This window comes from Chaetura pelagica, unplaced genomic scaffold (genome assembly GCF_000747805.2).
Source record: "Chaetura pelagica isolate M959 unplaced genomic scaffold, ChaPel_1.0 scaffold66, whole genome shotgun sequence".
In the NCBI taxonomy this organism is placed as follows: Eukaryota; Metazoa; Chordata; class Aves; order Apodiformes; family Apodidae; genus Chaetura; species Chaetura pelagica.
This window is the reverse complement of record NW_009953811.1, coordinates 4,077,270-4,093,360: the sequence shown is the minus strand read 5'-3', so window position 1 is coordinate 4,093,360 and position 16,091 is coordinate 4,077,270. Positions and strand designations below refer to the sequence as shown.

General features: G+C 37.6%; 1 protein-coding gene across 1 annotated transcript in view; it reads right to left on the bottom strand.

The window, feature by feature from the left end:
- Window positions 1–1,375: 1,375 nt before the first annotated feature.
- Window positions 1,376–16,091, bottom strand: part of UPF2 (UPF2 regulator of nonsense transcripts homolog (yeast)) — a 57,298-nt gene continuing 42,582 nt past the window's right edge. Inside the window, exons 19-21 of the mRNA XM_010001268.1 lie at window positions 13,372–13,513; window positions 9,448–9,568; window positions 1,376–1,449 (exon numbers count right to left, since the gene is read on the bottom strand). Coding sequence (XP_009999570.1) covers window positions 1,440–1,449; window positions 9,448–9,568; window positions 13,372–13,513 — 273 coding nt within the window. The 3' untranslated portion in view covers window positions 1,376–1,439. The remainder of the gene's footprint in view (window positions 1,450–9,447; window positions 9,569–13,371; window positions 13,514–16,091) is intronic.

Below are 16,091 nucleotides of genomic sequence, written 5' to 3'. Positions count from 1 at the left end.
AATACCATCTATTTTTACTCAGCTTGTACGAAGCACCATCCAAGCCCCGTGACACGCCATGAACTCTTCAACATATCCTTGCAAAAGAATAAAGTCAATGTAAAGAGACAGACACCAATTCTAAATTACAACACTTTATTGCAGCATTGGCAAAGGTCAGATTTCTGAAGCTGGTGAAGATCGGGCGGCATTTCTGTATGAAATGTTACCATTTTACAAGTCTCTTCCTACATGCAGAAACCAAAAACAGTGGTAAAAAGGATTTTAAAAGAGCTAGAAAAAAGAATTAGTAGTAACATACAGATGAGCTCCTTAACTCAATTATCTAACTCTACCTGAAAGCAAACAAAACCCTATGCTAATAAATAACAGATTGTCAGAAACAGACCAAGAAATCTCATTTCTACTTAGAAAAAAAATAAAAATTCTACCTTGTTTCCAGACTTTTTCTTTTAAACTTCTTTTTTGTTTCAATAGACACAGAGGCTTATCAACCCATGAAGATCAACAAAATATTTGGATCCACTCCTTGACATCCTCCTGTTATGCTGACTGGCACATTTTGGTTTTCAATGATACATACAATGGGCTCAACTATATCCCTGTCCTTAGGCTGGTGTCAGGCTGTTCCAAGCAGTACGAGTCAACACCCTGTGTTAATCAACCTCAACTTCTATTTTGAACCTTAACAGACATTTTACCTCCTTGGCTCTCAAGTTTTTCACCCCTCCCCACTCCCTACCCCCTCTTTCTTGCTCATCTGGCAGCAAAAGGCTATTCCTTAACCAAGAACTTTCTTGCTGAGGAGTGTTTGATAAGAAGTTATGCTACGTGTCAGGGTTTCTTCTGGATTTCACCATTTGCTCTACATTTTTCTACTGCAGATCTGCAGTCCCCAAAGAATATCTTTCCACCACAGAGTGCTCCATTCAGAGATAACGTAACTTGCATCAAGTTTAGAACTTTGTTCTCCCACATACTGAGCTGTCAAAGACCTTTTCTGTTCCAGTGTAATCCATCCTAATGCCAGGTTGATCTCTGTTTTCACCAAGCTGCTCACTGCTCAAGTTAACCACCTCATTCATTTACTTCTGCTCTTATAAGAAAATTAACCCTCAACGTGGTTCCCATAACGAAAAGCTTTTTTTAATTTTTTTTTTAAATCTTTTTTTTTTTTTTTTTTTTTTTTTTTTTTTTTTTTTTTTTTTTTTTTTTGTAGGCCATGACTGGAAGCTTCCACTTGTTCTGTGTGGGGTTGGGGGGAAAGAGGGGAGGCTGTTGGTTCTGCCCCACGGCCCCAGCCTGTCCCAGGTTTCGATTCTGAACGCTCTAGACTGACGTGCTGAGATGTGTCCACTGCTCTCATTTAATCGCTGGAGGACTCCACTATCCACAACATCAGAGATACAGGACCTAATGAAATGACACTTGCTGGTGGATCAACGTCTCCTAGGAAAAGAAAGGGGAAAAAACCACAACACATAGTTTAATGTGAGATATTCAACACTCTTGTGGTTTAGCAACCATGGGAATCAACTGCTCGTGAGTTTGATACCCCTTTAACATCCATGCATTAAAGTTACAGATTTCTAGTACCTGCACAATTTTTTTAAGAGATCATAAAAGACAGAAGAAGGTAGATAACCTCTATCCAAAAAGTCCCCTACACCATCTCAGCAGATGAGTCTGAAATTGTTCAGAAATAGCTGCCTCATTCTCTCAGATGAGATGTTACACTATTCATGTGCACAGCTGACTGGTGAACCTATGAGGTATGTTCTTTAAAATAGTTTATCTTTTTGAAAGATAAAAAGCTATATATTTTTTAAATCTTTTTTTGTGCAGTTTCTTAATGCTTAGAAGTACTGCAGGAACGTCAGACAGGGCTTTCTGGAGTCAAATAATTGTTTAGAAATTTTTTAGAGAGACAATAATAGTTGTATTAAAATGTTCAATCATCCCTTGCTCATGAAAGTGTGTCCCTACCCAGAAAAATTCACATTTAATTCTATTAAGAACATAAATATGCATTGAAAAATTACACCAATTTGCAGGCATATGAAACAAGAAAACCAAAGTAATCTAGCAGTGAAGCTTATCTAGCATCACTAACTTCAGCACAGCCATTGGTTAATGTATCTGGGCTGGTTTGCAGTTGATTTCTAGACTGCAAATCACAACTCAGTAGTGCAAAGCAGAGTAAAAATTAGAATACACAAAAAATTACGAATACACAAAAGCCCCAGGGCTTCACATCCAAGTCTTTTACCATGTAAACAAAACAATTCATGCTTCTTTACACTAGTGCAAAAACCTCAAGCATTTGTTGAGCAAAAATTTAATTTAATTTTTTTTTTTTTTAATTGAAAATCTTGCAAGAAAGAAAACATTACAACTATTTGAAACTGGACAGACTTAACTTCAGTGTTTGTTCTAACAGCTAAAGCTTTCACAGTGGTTCTGTATTCTTATATCTTGCTTTCATTTGGTATCCAGTATTTATGTATTTTATTTAAACACACTGTAGATATCTGTCAGGAAATTCTTGGCTGACACATTACTAGACCTTGTTGCTTCCATTACGTGTTTTTAACCATCTTTTAGTGTAACATAATGTAATATTCCCATTCTTTTTGCCACACTCAATAATAGGAACATTGTCTATATGGTTGCAAAAATAAGGAACTTTAATTTTAATATATTTAGTAGAATGAGATTTCACTTGCAGAATGTTACAACTAAGAAGAAACTCCAAACACTGATGAACTGCAGAACTGTGCTTTTATTTCTCCTCCTCCATTTAAAATAATTCTACTGATGATGGGGAGGGATGGAGGAAGGCTGCATGTATCTACCTGCATAAAAATGACTCTCTTCAAAACAGCAGCTGCCATAGCACATTGGCAGAAGATAAGGCACAGTGAGCAATGTTTCAATGGATTAGGGAGAGATGCTGCAGATGCTGTAAAAATCTGAGTAGCAGAATTTTCCCCCAAAACAGCCATCTCAAAACAGTGATTCTGCCCCTCTGCTCTGGTGAGGCTGCACCTGGAGTACTGCCTACAGCTCTGGAGCCCTCAGCACAGGAAAGATATAGACCTGTTGGAGAGGGTCCACAGAAGGGCCATGAAGATGATCCAAGGGCTGGGGCACCTCTGCTACTAAGGAAGGCTGAGAGAGTTGGGGCTGTTCAGCCTGGAGAAGAGAAGGCTCCAGAGAGACCTTATAGCACCTTCCAGTACCTGAAGGGGCTACAGGAAAGCTGGGGAAGGACTTCTCACCAGAGAGGATAGTGATAGGACAAGGGGTAATGGTTTTAAACTGAAAGAGGGGAGATTTAGGTTAGACATCAGGAAGAAATTCTTCACCATGAGGGTAGGAAGGCACTGGCGCAGGTTGCGCAGGGAGGCTGAGGAAGCCACCTCCCTGGAGGTGTTTAAGGCCAGGTTGGATGAGGCTTGTGCAGCCTGGTCTGGTGGGAGGTGTCCCTGTTCATGGTAGGGAGGTTGGAAGCTGATGATCTTTAAGGTTCCTTCCAATCTCAACCATTATATGATTTCCCACAGCATTTCTCTTCAAATGATCCTAACCTGTATTTGGCAAGGTCAAACTTCGTATGTAGATGTAATTAAAGACATCTTGAACCCTATGTGTAAAATGAACCAGTTTTTTTGCAAACTACTCCTCCACCTGCCTTCCTTGCTACCAACACACTGATTTGTATAAAAATCTTACAGACACCTTCTCCACACCACTGCTAAGTATTAATACTGCCTGCATATTCCATGTGACAGAAAAACGCAGGAATACACTTTTACCTACTCAGGGCTGGAGCAAAAAACCTGAACTGATGAAAAGGCACAGAAACAAGACAGCACAGCATAGGGTCATAATCACTAATCAATAGCACATGTGAAGTTGGGAGAATTTAAGGCACCAAGACAACCTTATGGCTTGAACTGAAACATGCCCAGGAGAATATATGAAATAAAGTAATTTCTGCACATCACTGACATCACAAGATCACAAAAATTTCATATAATTTCTTAACACGTGATATCTTTGAAACTAAATTTCATACTTCCCCTAATCTCTTCACATCCTCCATCAATCCACAATGCTCCATATTTCTGGAGTAATGTATTTCTTCATAAATTTCAGGCACTTCCTTCTCCAAACACCTCCTCTCAAACCCCACTTATTGCTTTGCTCTTCAGGACTTTGGTGCTCTCCCTTCTCTCTCCCTCTTCCCTAATCACATTAAACAAAAACAGGAACATGAAGTAGAAACACAGTGAAAACCCAGTATATATTTCTCTGTTTTAAGCATAATACTCTTTCATGGGCAGTGAATTTCTCTCTGTGCCTTACTATGCTGAATAAGTTTTCTTGCTTTCAGATGCATGAGCTTTAGCGGGAGAGGACAGTTCTTAAAGAGGAAAACAGCCTCTGAAGTTCAGACTCGTGCTCTGAACTGCTGCCTGTATGGACAACAGAGATAACTTAGGGAGACTGATCTTTGCTTTCTGCTCTCCTCCCACAGAACTGCCTTTTGATAATAAACAGCATATATGTGTCCCTGTGGACTGGGAAGAGAAGAAAAATACTTAAGGAGTACTAGCTTCAGTCCTGGGAAACCTGTCGTGCCCCACCACCTTCTTCCCTGTCTCCTAGATCCTGTTGAATTGGACTAAACATCACAGGGCAGGTGTGTGTTCACATACCAGGCTGAGCATTTGTGGCTGCAGTAGCAGATTACAGACACACTGCACCTTGATACGGGCTGGAGAGACATTTCAACAAACGCAAAGGTGTTTAGACTCATTCTAAACACATTCCTACTGCTGGTGTGACCAAGTCTCAACAGCAAAATTGGAAATTACATTCTGTAAAACATTAACTAGTAATTTTGTATTGAAAAAGTGTAGCACTGGGCTTTAAACAGCTGTTACCAATTAAGCTGTCCAGGAACAACTGCATTTCAGAATGCATGTTGTTGTTGTTGAAACATTTTGTTTTAAACAAAGAGTCTTTATAAATATTTATATAAACATTAAACAAACATTTATAAATATGTATGCCAATAAACCTTGTCTTCTTGTCCCTTGAAACTGCAATTGTGATCAGGTCTCTCTTCACCTTTGCTGTACGGGTTAGACTGGGACCTACATTTGCAGAGCCCCAAAAGCACCATCTTGCCAAGACAAAAACCTGAGGACTTGGCTTTTCTTATTCATTTTTTGTTCAATTCCAGTGCAGCCCACAAAAAGAAGCTGCAGGGTTTGGAGCCCCACTCCCCCTTCATATTTCTACCCTAGGCTTTCCTCCCATCAAAGAGGTGAAAAGGGAGGCTGGAATTTCTCTGCTGCATTTGAATAGCTTTCATGGAAAGCTACACTAGCATGTGCATCCATTAGGGAAAAGGATGTAGTACAGGTTCAAGAGAGAGCTGAGAAAAAGTCAAGATTAAAATACTGGTGGAAAAGATGGCAAAGCATAAGGTGAAGTGACCCAGCACACAATTAAATAGAGCACTGAACTTTTTTAGTATTTATGATATCTACAATGTGAAGATGGGAGCCACTAAACCATAAACATCTCTGAAGCAAGAGCAAAGTATCACTGCTGAAGTGATGACCTCTCTTTTTCTGAAGAATATAAGAGATGATTGAAAATGACAACCTAAGATTCCAAAGCAGTGTGATGTACCAAGGGACAGATTTGTCACTTCATGACAGTGCCAGGCCAACACCCAAGAGTGTGTCTAGTCTGAGCCAGTGACAGTCTATGACAATCAGGGGTGACTGAGGCTAACACAGAAACTGAATTTAGGCTGCCTGAGACTTCTGCTGTGTCAGTCAGAAGTGAATTCAGAGCCTCAAAATGCAATATTGGCCAATACATCAGTTACACAGGGAGTGAGGTATGAACTGTGTTTGTCCAGTATCTGAAACAGGACAGCATGTCAAGTTCACATTTTTCCTTATTATCTATACTGATTTTTCAGCATTAACAAAATACTGTTTGATAATATTTAGCTAATAAAATCCTAGCATCCTGTTATTACCTTTATGTTTCATTTTTTTTCTATTTGAGTTAAAGACAAGTAAGAGCCAGATGCAAACAGGAGCCCTGAAATTACCAATTAACTTGAACATGACCTAGTTTGTCAGCTTTGTCTACATCCCAACAGGCCTCTTGACACAGACAGGTTCTCTTTCCTTACCAGCAGTGAGTTTTGAGGTTGCTGCTTTTAATAGAGAGGTTTAACAAGTAAAAAAATCTTCAGTAAGTCTGACTTCTGTATAGTCAAATTTCTCTATTATTTTTTTCTTTCTTGGTAATCCATTTTAAAAAATAGATTTCATGAAATGTGGTTATTTGCATTTCACTTTATAAGCAAGGTATTATGGATCTCAATCCTCCTTAAACAAAGGAAAAACACTTTTTGAAGTGAGAGGCTGTTCTCCAGAGCTATACATCAGTATTTTAATTATAATCTCATCACCAAAAAACCCAATTACCTTTGTAAATTTTGTTTCTTGAAGGTATCAGTCTAACAGCTTAATAGCCAAACTCCTCTTCTAATACACAAATGTGACAGAACTGAAGGCAAGAGTGAAAATTGTTGTCTTCCCAGTTCTGCTGATGCAAATCAAGGAACCCTACTCTTAATGGAGTCACAGCAAGTTGCCTTTAAAAGGCCAAGCAGCCTTAAATGTTTGTGTCCCAAAAAGAATCTCCTCCTTGCAGGATTAGCAGGTCTTAAAACCTGAGGCTCCAAAAGAAGGCGATTACAAATAAACAGGAATAAACTCCAATTTTTGATCCAGCATTTTTGTACACACTAAATAAGAAGAAATATGCCAAAGCCTGTAAAATTCACTGCAGAAAAGACATAAATAGACAACAAATAAAGTAAACACTGCAAAAGATTTCTCCTTTGTTTTTTAACAAAATGCATCCTGTAGAGCCACAGCCATTAAATCTTTCTTCCACTTAATGCAGGTTTATCACAGAAAAAAGAGGTGACACATATGAGGATGTTTTTGGGTTTTTCTGGTTTAGCAACCTGCTAGACCAAAAGAGAATCTCAGAAAAAAATAAGTTCCAAGGGTCCTCTGGAGGCCATCTAGACCAAATCCTGCTGGGACACCATGGCTAATTGCAAAGTGAGATCCAGTTGTTTAAGGCCAAAAACATGCAAGATAACCCAGTGCTGCCTTCATTAATTTTTGAATCATCCATTATGATAGGCAAATTTGGACTTAGCTTTCTGAAAGATGTTTGAAACTTGGTGCTTAGGACACGTTTAGCAACACAGAAGTATGGGTGCAAATTGATTTCTCTACTCTGAACACTACTTGAAATGCAAGTCAGTCCTCACCCCAACCTTAGTATCAGAACCTGTCAGACTGTGAATTACAGTGGAACCAAGCAGGAGATTTACTTGCTCAGATTATCTATAACCTCAGGAAATTTAAAATAAAAAGTTACATACCTTAAAGAAATTATATATATTATTATTTCCAAGAAATTTGAGTTACTATTGCAAGAAGAAACCAAAACACTTTGGTCATCTCCACATACAAAGAAGAAACAACACAACACAGCTCACTCTTCATGTGAGTGATAACTTCTGTAATATACAAATTGGTTCCATCATACAAGAAAGTGAAAACTTCAAACAGATACTAAAATTAATAGCTCAGTTCCCATTTGCTGAGAGCAAATAGGAAGATCCTCTAGTGTCCTCAGAGTCCATGGGGTAACTTCTTAATTAAAACTTGAGGGTAGTCTGGGCAGAGACTGCAGTTCAACCTTCTGAATCAGAAGACAATCTTAAATACATGGTATAAATCAGAAGCTCTAAAATAGTACACAACAGACAACCTATACTTGGAGAGGTAAATCACTGGTGGACCCACAGCCTCCAGTAAATAAATCTTTGCTCAAATATCTTTCCGTGGGGGTTAAGAAAAGTAACATTCCCTTACTACAGGCTAAGATGTCTCAACTGATGCATGACTTCACCCTGAGCACTGCACCACATAAAAAATAAAATATGCCTGCTGAAACAAACTTCCTGGTCCCTGCTCTAAAGAGCTTACAGATTAAAGGGAACAAAGAGTACATTACATAATACAAAACTACAGCAGAATTGAAAGTGCATGGCACAGTTATTTGAACAAGCAAAAACTACTTAAACTGTTCATTGGACAACATCTGACCTAGTTTACAGTTAAATCCTAAATGATATTTTCCCTAAAAAAACTGAAAACAAGAAGCCTTCAAAAGGAACTGCATTTAAAAAAATCTGCAAATATCACATGCACTGCTCTGGCTGGTATGTTTAAAAAATAGCTGCAGTGTGCTCTTCATACAGATTGCAAAGCATTTGGGAGAGAGGACCAAAAGAAGAGAAGGCTCAGGGTTACTGAATAGCTTATATTTCTATTACAGCATTAGGCCAGTGACACAAAAAAGCTAAATGGACAGCACTGTTCATTTTAGTGAGTTATATCTGGTTAATACCTTTTTTTCCCCATTTCTTTTAAAACTCAGCCTGTTTTCAAAAAAGAGGGAATTTTTACTAGAAGTAGTATCTGTAAAGGGTCTCAGTGCGGTGAGTGAGCACCAGGAACTTATAAACTGCCCATAAAAATGTACCAGAAACAAGTTGGCAATATTACTGGAACATTAGTACCTTAGATTAAATTCTAATCTACAAAACCAGACTCATTAGTAGGTAAACTCTCCCTTCCCACTTGCTACTCCCATCTACCCACCTCCAAAATTAACTTGCAGAGAAGAGAGAAACATGAAAGCAAACTGTTTCACCTGCCTATTGAAGTTCGTGCTGCAGGGTTAATTTAATGGTTTACTCTCAAGCTCACAGAGTGAGAAGAGAGACACAGAGATGCATTAAAGCTGCAGAATTACCATTAGGCAATCTGAAATGGCTCTTCTCGTATTAATAGTGTTTTCAGGATGCTCTTGCATACCATCAATCAAAGATACTCCTCACCCTCTCCCCACTTTTACATTTTCTTTTCATTCGAGGCTTCAAAATAAATAAAAAAAAGATATATAGGTCACAGCCTCAAACTGAAAATGCACAATGGAAATTTCTCTAGATATTTCTAAGCAATCCTCTCCTCCCTCTCACTGAGAAAGCAGACTTGTATGTTTTCCCCTATAAAGAGGCTTGGATTCTGCCAGCCATTTCACAACTGAAAAATACTCCTCTGGCTTCCAATGTGAAGAAGGTATTTACAGACACTTGGTTATAAGCACAAAACACTGCTCAGTATTTTAACAGAAACGTTTAGATTGGAAACAGCTAACCAATGCACTCGCACTACACAGATCATTATCCATTTCAATTACAGAAGTAATTGCTTGCCTAGAACCAGAATTACCACATTTAAAGGAAGATTGTCCTACCTCCCACCAGTTTTAAAGATTAGATCTGCATTAGGTGCTCCCTTCGGATGCTGGTAACGAGGTCGCCGTTCCCGGTTGGTGTTTGCTGGGGCTGGACGCTGTGCCAGAGACTGCAACATTTCTGTAATTTCAAACACAAGGAAGTTGAATACACTTTCTATCCAGCTTTATAAAAAGGATTTTAGCCAAGGGTATTTCACTGCCATGTAGTAAAAAAAAGATACATTGTTTACACTTTAGGGTTAATACTCAGAGATATTCCACAATAGCTAATTAAAAAAAAAAAAGTTACTAAATTGCATAGACAGTTTTGAACAAGCCAAGCTACCCCATAATACAAACTTGCAATTCCAGATGTTCTTACAGAAGGAAATGCCAGCAAGTGTTTTCATCACAGGTGCTTAAGAAAAGGGCTGTGACCTTTTCTTTCCAAACATACCAGCCACCACTTTCTTTATCAATGATCAGGGACAAAGCTTCACTGCAGTCTGAGAACCCACAACATGAAACTACCCCAAAATAGTAACAACTGGACAATGTTTCTGCCAATTAAAGACTCAGCAAGAAACCTGTGGTACGATTAGACATTGAGAAGTCAGGTATTTAAGTCTAAGCTAACCATAATAGGATCCTTTTATAGAGAAGACAAGCAGCTGGGGAGGGTGACTTGACTGACCTACATTACATCAGCTGTCTCATGGATGGAGTTTTTCACTTCACAATCAGTGGGAAGAAACAGGTAGGTGTAGAAAGAATCCTACACTGTCCAGTTTAGCCCTGGACATCCATCTTTTGAGCAGTTCAAGCAAGATAAGCTTGTGTTTTGGCATTTGGCAAAACGTCATTTCTAAAATTTAATTTAATGGTAAAAATGGCCCTTTACCAGGCTAAGCTAATGGATATTAAGTATCCAACAGAACTAGGAATGCACCAGAGGAACCTCCACATAACCCCTGCCCATATGTTAAGTGCATCTAATGGAAAGGAGTTCTGACAGTCCACCTGTGCAAGAGTCTGCATTGCTCAGCAAATAGATGGAATAAATGAAGGGGAGAAGTGGAATAAGCTGTTAACCAGATCATGTTTTGAAAGTCTGCTCTGTCTCGTTCTCTAATCTTTGTTAGTCTCATTGGAGACACCTATCACCTGCTATAAACAAACACTACTCTCACAATGATTTGCACAGGGCAAAACTGGAGACTAATGAGATCATCTCACCATTTACAAAAAGCAAACAGAGCTTTCAGTAGGTTATCATAAAATCACAGAATGATTTGAATTGGAAGGGGCCTTAAAGGTCATCTAGTTCCAATCCCCCTGCTTGGTTAAGGGACACTTCCCACTAGATCAGATTGCTCAGGGTGCCATCCAATCTAGCCTTGAAAACTTCTTGGGATAGAGGAGAAACAGACACCCAATCTTAGAGAAACTATCAATGATTTAATACACAATATTGGTGTAAACAGTTAACAAACTGTGTATTCATGATGTACATACTCTCCTGTAAATGCCTGGAAAAAGCAAAGAAAGCCATTCAACACAATGACAGTCTGCTTTTGTAAACATCATGAAGTAACATCCTTCAAAACCATTCTGTATGCCAGGAGAGATCTCTGTTGGCAATGACAAGACCAAAAAGAAAACAAGGAGATGATGGTACATTGCCAGCCAGGTGCTAGGAGCAAGCAATGAACGAGCAAGCATGTGCATGCCTGACTCTTCTGTTTTCCACACTGTAGGAGAAAGAAAATACCAGAGTTTGTGAAAAGTCAGTAACTGAAAAGTAACTGAGAAGGAAGAAACGGCAAGGGGCACAATGCATTAGCTAAGCATGTCAACCCCATCTTTGATTTCAATGACGAAAGAAATAATCTACACAAAAAATACTAAATTAGAGAGTCACCCAGTTCCTAATACCTCTTTTAAATGAAAAATGTTTGTAATATTACTAAACATTCCTGAAGTATTAAATAATCATTTGATATGACTTTGAAGTACGCTGGTAAATTTTCATCTGTTAGCTACCCCATGTAGATAAAAATACACATGTAGGTGCAAATATGAGGACAACACTAAGACCTTTCACTAGAAATTGAGGCTTATTCCTCTGCTGCTAATTTCACGGCTTGAAACAGAAATTAAAACCAACTCTTTTTTACAATGTATATGTACCAGCTTCTTACAGAGAAGCCAATTCTTCAAAAAGTAACAATCAACTGCAAAAAAGCTAAAGAAAAAATAGTCCCAGAAAGGGATATTATTTGGTTTGTTTAATTAAATCTGATTTAAATGTCCTTTTTAGATTGGTTTTACTATACATATTACCCTGGTTAATAAAAATAAAAAAATAAAAAATCAACAGCTGTTTTTAAAATTTTATGTAAATTAAGAAAAAAACCTATTTCTTCTGTGTTGGTTTTTCCACTACATTAATGCTTTATATACAGCATCCAGCAAGTTTATAAGAGTAGAAAAAATAATTGTCTATTACTAGTTAACAATTGGCATCAGTTGTCTGACTGGTTTCTCTTGGAGAAAATCAATGTAAACCCTTTCTGGATAACCACAGTTGCTCACAGTAAAACCCTAAGTTAAATAAACTGATTTTAAAGATACCAACAAAATCATATGACAAGACAAAAATCTAAATGCCCTAACCAGTAAAAATATCAGAAAATATAATTGATGAGAAAAAAAAAAAAAAAAATCTGAGAAAGGTACATAAATGTCTAACTCCAGAGTCTATTCCTTCTTTTCTTTTTTCACAGGTGAGCATTAGAGGGAGTACCTTGGAAAAGAAGCTTTTAAGCTGATTAAGATGTTTAATGCTATGAATATATTGCTTTGCCATTTCAGAGTTCTGCAAACTCACTTGGGAAGAACACTCCTTTTTACAAGTTTAGTTCTTGTACTATCAAAATTCTGAAAGCAGTGTTAGATTTCATAGCAGTTTTAGAGTCAGAGCTTTTTTAATGTAAACTTCCCATTTCTTGATTAATTATGACCTTTCACTAAATACCTTAAATGAGATTTCCTGCTAATTAACTACTTGGACTGTGATTAACACCAGACTGCAACACCTTTACAGAAAACTTCAGCAAGAACTCTGCAGATGTTCAAATAGAAATACTAACATAAGAACTGAATATCATCAGTTTTACTGGTCTGGCTTTGTTTACTGAGTAAGCCAAGGAAAATTGACTCTTAAAAAAACCAAATGAAAACACAAACCACCCAACAATTAAAAACATCAAATGCACTAGTTTAGGGCCTATATGATCTGTTTTATCAGATGTTTGCTTCAATCCATCCAGGTTCCAAAATGCTTGGCTTGCATATATTTAAAAAACAAATTAGATCATATAACTTGTATGAAACCTTCATTCTGTTAACATGTTATGCTGCAGATGTATAGTACTCCTAGACCCTTCAGCATTCTGAAGCTGGTCGCAGTTTCTATTTCTCAGGTGAAGGTTCTCTCATTATTTGCAAGTTTTAGCAAGACTGATGAGGATTCTAAATACCTCTCCCCATTAGTATCTAACAAGCTATCTGAAGTTTAAGTTGCATTGAATTAATTCCACTTGAAACCAACTCAATTGTCCTGTGGTAATGGAGACAGTGCAACAAGCAGATTCATGTTAACTTATCTTATTTAGGAAAAGTCTCAGTTGTTCCCCTTGCCCAAAATACACTGAAATGCTGAGATTTATTGAAAACTCCCTTTCAGAGAAGTGCTATAAAAACTTCAAGCAGAGAGATCAGGGAGTAAATAATGGATGCCAAACTAAAACTAGAGGTTTTCCATGAAGCATTACAACTCAATATTCAGAACTTGCTAATTATAACAAATAATATTCTCTGTAGATCCCAGAAAGTTCCTATAAAAAAAGAAAAAAAGTCAATATTTGGTGATTTCCTTACCCTGGTAGTCCTCTTGTTCCTGCCGTTCATTGATATCCAAAGTGAGCTTTTTCATCCTCATCCTCTCCTCCTGTTCAGCTTGCTGTTGGTTCCAATGGTTTGCAGCAAGTTGGGAAGACATTGGTACATTCAGGATCTTAAACTGCAAATGAAAGTTTAAGTGCCCATTACAGGAAAAAGACCAAAACAAAACAGCCACAAAACAATCCATAATGCAGAAGGATTATGGTGATTTCTGTTATTGTGATAAGATACTTTCTAGAGAAGTTTCTCCTAAAAAGCATGGGGTATTTTTTTGCTTTGTTTCTAATTCTAATTCACATAAGACAGCATGAGGAAATACAAAGTATTTAGACTCCCTGAAGACATACAGGAATGTACAAAATAGTCTGATGCAATGCTAAGATAAATTACTTGTTCCAATAAATACTGTGTGTAATTGATTAACTTCCACCAGGAACACACAGCTATCTGCTTTATTTCTTATTTTCATACAAGCCAACACCCTCACAGTGGATTAAACTGGTCTTGAGATAAAAACACCACAGCTGGCTCCAAAAGCTTGATCGCCCTTCAAAGCTCTCTGCCTTCCAAAAAGATGAAGCCCCTGAGCAGAAATGTTACCATTATCCCTTGTGATAACAAAGGAGAAATACTCTAAGGGTTTCAGATATCTCCGTGCTTTGTATTAGTCTGGAGACAAATCTGGTGTTAAATGTAACCCTTTCCTCCTCCCCTGCACCCAAACACCCTACTATAACAACACATTATCTGATTTGGCATAGGCTACATTAAAGGTAAGCCTGGTACTATACTACTCCCACAGAAGTACCCTCTCTCTCAAAAAAAAAAAATACAGCTGAGATTTTCAGACAGGTATAGGGAAGATGTTTTCTCTTTCCCCAGATTAAAATCCCAGTTTTTCTTTCCACAGATTTTTTTTTTTTTTCCATTGTTTCAAAATTGATAAGTGATTCTTAATTTTATCTGCAATTGAAACAACTTTCAGTGACAACTTAATGACAAAGTTTCTGAACATATTATGAAATCTTCACTTCCCCGTTCAACTGCACATCCATTAGAAATAAATATTTCCATGCTATGGGTAGAGTAATGTATTTCAGGATAATCACTCTTGGTGTTCCAGGAACTGCTCTGAATCCTGCTGCTTGTTCTTGTCATCTGAGATCTAGTACCACAGAAACAGAGGCAAATTTCTAAGAGCTCTTTTCTGCTACACTGTCAAAAGCTGCAGGCAGAAAGATACATTATCAAAACCCCTGCTGAAAAGATAAATAGTAAAAGCTAAACCCTTAATGCTTATGGTTAGTATTTAATGCAATAATTACTCAGCAATCTCAAGGTATCTACTCAATAGTAGAGCCCCACCAGCAGCAGATGAATGCTGAGTGTGAGAAGACACCAAGATAATAAACAAACTGTTTGAAACCTTTAAGACTCTTGCAAAGACTTCAGAAAAAGTGGGTTACAGTGAAACCTTATCAACCAGATGATTTTTTTTTGTTGAGACAAACTGAGCAAAGTATGTTTTCTAAGGGGAGGGTAATAGCATATTATATTGAACATAAATACAAGCTTGTTATTAAGGCGTTCAGAGAAGAACAAAACGGGAAGTTCTTGAAATTCCAAGAGAAGAGTAAACTTAGTTACTTATTGCTGAGCAGACTACGCATGTTCCCAGATATTGACAAATCCATTTTATGCAAACTATACAAATAACTACCTCACTGGCAGCATTTCATGATTAAAATAATTTCTTGGCTTCCCCATTAAGCTCCTCATCAATATTATTGTGTCTCTTGTATTTGTTCTATGGATTTATCAGCTTAATGGGACTGGTGTTTTCAGACAGGATGCTTAAAGTAGAAAAAATGTGAAAACAGTAACAGATACAAAAAAACCCCCAGACTGGTAATTAACAAAATATCACTGAGCCAGTATCTCAAGGCAATCAGATGGTTGCCAACTGAAAACAGATCTTTGATGACAATTACTAAAGGATATGATGATTACTGAGCAAACAAAACACTTCTGATTTGCAAACATTAAGTAGGTATATTAAAAACATCTTATAAAATCCATGAGATGGGGACAGAACATAAGGACTTCAACTTAGAAGATGGCAAACTGAAGAAAGATCTGAAATCATTCAGCAGACTAAATTACAGATTTGATAAAAACATCACTGGGATAAAGAACTTCACACTGAAGGACAGACTTGACAATTCTGTGGATATCGAACAGGTTCTATGCAATCCTACTAAAAATCTTTCAAATAAAAGGCAATCTTTTCTCTTGGGAATGAACCGTATTTCTTGCTACTACATGACTTCACACTGTCTGATTTTCAATCTGGTTCATGCCCACTTGGTTCAAAACTTCTTGGACAGTTTTAAAAAGAAACAATATGAAACAGACCTCAGACTGGATGCCTTGTGATCATGTCAGTGTTTATTTACCCTTCTTGTCCCATGGCTTTTGGATAAATCGTGATGTCACTGTGATTTCCAACAAGCACGTTCAGTTTTACAGTTTCCCTCATGGAACTTCCGTGGCAACAACCGACAGGTGAAAAAACCCAGCCACCTATTGTAAGACACTGATCTACCCAATATCCTTGCTATTGCCTGTTTCCCTGTCACAGTGTGACAAAAAGGACACGGTCAGCCTGAAGTGACTATTAATTCAGGCTGTATATT